At 40.1% G+C, this 4,826-nt stretch overlaps 1 protein-coding gene across 1 annotated transcript in view; it reads left to right on the top strand.

The window, feature by feature from the left end:
• The window catches only part of LOC116071177 (olfactory receptor 10J1-like), a 10,202-nt gene extending 5,986 nt beyond the window's left edge, over positions 1–4,216 (top strand). The window contains exon 2 of the mRNA XM_031342601.1: positions 3,180–4,216. Coding sequence (XP_031198461.1) covers positions 3,180–4,133 — 954 coding nt within the window. The 3' untranslated portion in view covers positions 4,134–4,216. The remainder of the gene's footprint in view (positions 1–3,179) is intronic.
• Positions 4,217–4,826: the final 610 nt, after the last annotated feature.

The following is a 4,826-nucleotide window of genomic DNA, read 5'->3' as shown; positions in this document are numbered from 1 at the left end:
ATGAACATGGTGGAGCATGTGTCCTTGTTACACGTTGCAGTATTTTTTGGGTATATGCCCAGGAGTGGAATAGCCGGGTCCACTTCTTAACGATAATCTAATTTTAAGAAAATTTCAAAATTGATTTCATAGACAGTTAAGTATTAATTTCTCTTTTTTCTTATTTATTTATTTTTATTAGATATTTTCTTTATTTGCATGTTATATGATATCTCCTTTTCCAGTTTCCCTCTGAAATAAAGAAATTAAATTAAATTAAATTATAACAAAAACAAAAACATACCCCTGTTCCCTCCTCCCTCCCCCTGCTCACCACGCCACCCTCTCCTGCTTACTGGCCCTGGCATTCCCCTACCCTTGGGCATAGATCCTTCACAGGGCCAAAGGCCTCTCCTCCCATTGATGACCAACTTGGCCATCCTCTGCTATACATATGCTGCTGGAGCCATTAGTCCCACCTTGTGTACTCTTGGTTGGTGGTTTAGTCCCTGGGAGCTCTGAGGGTACTAGTTAGTTCATATTGTTGTTCGTCCTAAGGGGCTGAAAACCCTTCAGCTCCTTGGGTCCTTTCTCTAGCTCCTTCATTGAGGACCTTGTACTCAGTCCAATGGATGGCTGTGCGCCTCTACTTCTGTATTAGTTGGGTACTGTCAGAGCCTCTTAGGAGACAGCTATATCAGGCTCCTGTCAGCCAGCACTTGCTGGCATCCACAATACAAGAACTTGAAGTCTCTGAAGAAGAAAATTGAAGAAGATCTCAGAAGATGCAAAGATCTCCCATGCTCTTGGATTGGCAGGATTAATATAGTAAAAATGGCCATCTTGCCAAAAGCAATCTACAGATTCAATGCAATCCCCATCAAAATTCCAACTCAATTCTTCACAGATTTGGAAAGAGCAATTTGCAAATTCATCTGAAATAACAAAAAACCCAAGATAACCAAAACTGTTCTCAACAATAAAGGAACCTCTGGTAGAATCATCATCCCAGACCTTAAGCTGTACTACAGAGAAATTGTGATAAAACTGCAAAGGTATTGGTCCAGTGACAGGCAGGTAGATCAATGGAATAAGATTGAAGACCCAGAAATGAACCCACAAACCTATGGCCACTTGGTCTTTGACAAAGGAGCTAAAACCATCCAATGGAAAAAAGACAGCATTTTCAACAAATAATGCTGGCTCAACTGGTGGTTAGCAAGTAGAAGAATGCAAATCGATCCATTCTTATCTCTTTGTACAAAGCTCAAGTCCAAGTGGATCAAGGACCTCCACATAAAACCAGATACACTGAAACTAATAGAAAAGAAAGTAGGGAAGAACCTCGAGCACATGGGCACAAGGGAAAATTTCCTGAACAGAATACCAATAGCTTATGCTCTAAGATCAAGAATTGACAAATGGGACCTCATAAAATTGCAAAGCTTCTGTAAGGCAATACTGTCAATAGGACAAAATGGCAACCAACAAATTGGGAAAACATTTTTACCAATCCTATATCTGATAGAGGGCTAATATCCAATATATACAAAGAACTCAAGAAGGTAGACTCCAGAGAACCAAATAACCCTATTAAAAATAGTGAACAGAGCTAAACAAATAATTCTCAACTGATGAATACTGAATGGCTGAGAAGCACCTAAAGAAATGTTCAACATCCTTAGTCATCAGGGAACTGCAAATCAAAACAACCCTGAGACTCTACCTCACACCAGTCAGAACGGCTAGTATAAAAATCTCAGGTGACAGCAGATGCTGGAGAGGTTGTAGAGAAAGAAGAGCACTCCTTCATTGCTGGTGGGATTGCAAGCTGGTACAACCATTCTGGAAATCAGTTTGGTGGTTCCTCTGGAAATTGGACATAGTACTACCAGAGGACCCAGCTATACCACTCCTGGGCATATACCCAGAAGATGCTCCAACATGTAATAAGGACACATGCTCTACTATGTTCATAGCAGCCATATTCATAATAGCCAGAAACTGGAAACAACCCAGATGTCCCTCAATAGAAAATGTGGTACAACTACACAATGGAGTAGTACTCAGCTATTAAAAACAATGAATTTATGAAATTGTTGGGGAAATGGATGGACCTGGAGAATATCATCCTGAATGAGGTAACCCAATCACAAAAGAACACGCATGGTATGCACTCTCTGATAAGTGGATATTAGCCCAGAAGATTGGAATACACAAAGTACAATCCACAAACAACAGAAACTCAAGCAAAAGGAAGATCAAAATGTGGATACTTCATTCTTTCTTAAAAGGGGAAGAAAATACCCATGGAAGGAGTTGCAGAGACTAACTGTGGAGTAGAGACTGATGGAAGGACAATCCAGAGACTGCTTCACCTGGGAATTCTTCCCATATTCCATCATCAGGTATTAATTTCTATAAAGTACCATGGTGTGCCTAATAAGAATGCTTGAAATCAAGTGTTTAATTAAAGCTAATTAATTTACACTTTCATTTGTATCCCAGGCATCCAATCTATCATTTCTGAAGAATATACTGATCTTTTTTTAAAAAAGCAGCTTTCTCTGTGTAGCTCTGCTGGTCCTAGAACTCACAATTTGACCAGTCTGGTCTCCATCTTACAAATATCTACCTGCCTCTGCCTCCCAATAATTAGATTAAAGGCATCTACCATCACTACACAACCTTGGGTGTTTGTTTGTTTTGGGTTTTGTTTGGTTGTTTGGTTGTTTTGTTTTCCTTCATTTGTGTGTCTGTACTATCATATATGCAGGCATGTGTGCATGTATGTGCATGTGTGCTGTCCAGATGCCAACTCGACTGTAGTTCCTTAAATGTCATCCACTTCCATTTATTTTTTTTTTAAACATCCTAATGCAGAAGCTTTCATTGGCCTAGAACTCGGTAAGGCTAGGATGACTGGCCAGTGAGCACTAAGGTTATGCCTTTCTCTACCTTCCCAGTGCTAGGATCACAAGCAAAGTGCCTGGCTCTTATTTATATATTTTTAAAATGTAAGTTTTAATGATTGAATTGCGGGTGCCATGCCTGGGAGACAAGGACTTATTGACTGAAATTCATACAGATCCATCCATGGAGTTTTTAACTGAGTCTCTACTGTAATCAATGTTTCTCTACAGTGTATTCAGGGTCAGGGTCATCTCTGGCACTAAGACTAGTATTGACCTTCTCTTTAGATTTCAGATCTAAGGTTCCCAATGAAGAGAGACAACTGCACAGAGGTAAAAGAGTTTGTTTTCCAAGGTTTCTCCAATTTTCAAGAGCAACAGCTCACACTCTTCATTGTCTTCTTTGCTGTATACATCCTGACTCTGGCTGGCAATGTCATCATTGTGACCATTATCGTCATTGACCACCACCTTCACACCCCCATGTATTTCTTCTTAAGTGTTCTCTCAACTTCAGAGACTTTCTATTCTCTGGTCATCATCCCACGCATGCTTGGTAGCCTTGTGGGTCTGGGCCAATCCATCTCCCTGGAGTGCTGTGGGATTCAGCTATATTTTTTCCTTGGATTTGGAATCACCAACTGTCTCCTGCTAGCTGTCATGGGTTATGATCGCTATGTGGCCATTTGCAACCCACTTCGCTATAGCATCATCATGAATTGGAGGGTATGTGTCATTCTGGCATCTTCAGTCTGTGCTACAGGATTTTTGCTTTCGCTAGTCCAGGCTGTGGCCATATTCAGGCTGCCATTTTGCAACACACTAATTAAACATTTCTTCTGCGATGTCCGTCCAATTTTGGATCTGGCCTGTATTGTGCCAGTCATCAATGACATCTTGACATTAGTTCTCACCATCATGGTCATCACTGCCCCTGCCACTTTCCTATTTGTCTCCTATGTCCTTATTATTTCTACCATTCTCAAGATTACCTCAGCTGATGGCTGGAAAAAAACATTTGCCACCTGCAGCTCCCACCTCACTGTGGTTGTGATCCACTATGGCTGTGCCTCCATTGTATACTTCAAACCCAAGTCAGAGAACAGCAAGGACCAAGACCAGCTGATCTCAGTGACTTACACTGTAATAACACCTCTGCTAAACCCTGTTGTGTATAGTCTGAGAAACAAAGAAGTCCAGGATGCTCTGCGAAAAGTGTTGTGTAGGAAATACCTATCTTAGTTGCTGATTTCTCACCAAATAATTTCTTCTTTTTCATATAGAACCTGATAGGTTAAGGTATAAAGCCAGGGTTTCATATGATTAGAAGTCTCATACATCATATCAAGGGCCAGGGCCAGGGCAAAAGTGAAGCTGGGAGCCAGCCTCTAATAATTGAGTTTCATTTCCTTAACCACTTTGTTAACATAATAAAAACACAGGTCACTTCCAAGACCTGTACATAGACAGCCATTGGCCCTACTCCAGAAGATAATTACAAGGTCAAAGTATGATCTTATGTTCATTTCAAGCTTAAATTTAAAGGCACCAATCTATTTCTTACTGAATTATAAACCACACATTAAACATTACTCAATGGAATATTCTCATAATACAAATTAGATACTTGAATAAGTGGTTAGTGGGAAGGATATGCACAGAAATCTAACTGCCTTGTGTTTTAATAAGATAAGCAATGCAAAACTAAAGAGATATTTTAAGAAATGAATTTGGAATGAGCTAAAACTTACCAAACTATCTTTAAGCAGCCATACATGGAACTGCAACAGGAACTCCACATTTCTTACATGTCACAGGTAGACCTCAAAGTTAAAGGCTTCCAAGGAAAGACTGGAGAGGGAGGTGAACTTTAAATGGCAGAAATCCTAATCAACATAGGATAGCTGGGAGTCTGGCTATGTAATTGAAATTCAA

The sequence above is a fragment of the Mastomys coucha genome, unplaced genomic scaffold (genome assembly GCF_008632895.1).
Source record: "Mastomys coucha isolate ucsf_1 unplaced genomic scaffold, UCSF_Mcou_1 pScaffold1, whole genome shotgun sequence".
NCBI classification, from domain to species: Eukaryota; Metazoa; Chordata; class Mammalia; order Rodentia; family Muridae; genus Mastomys; species Mastomys coucha.
The sequence above is the reverse complement of the archived record's forward strand: the minus strand, read 5'-3'. Positions and strand labels throughout refer to the sequence as shown.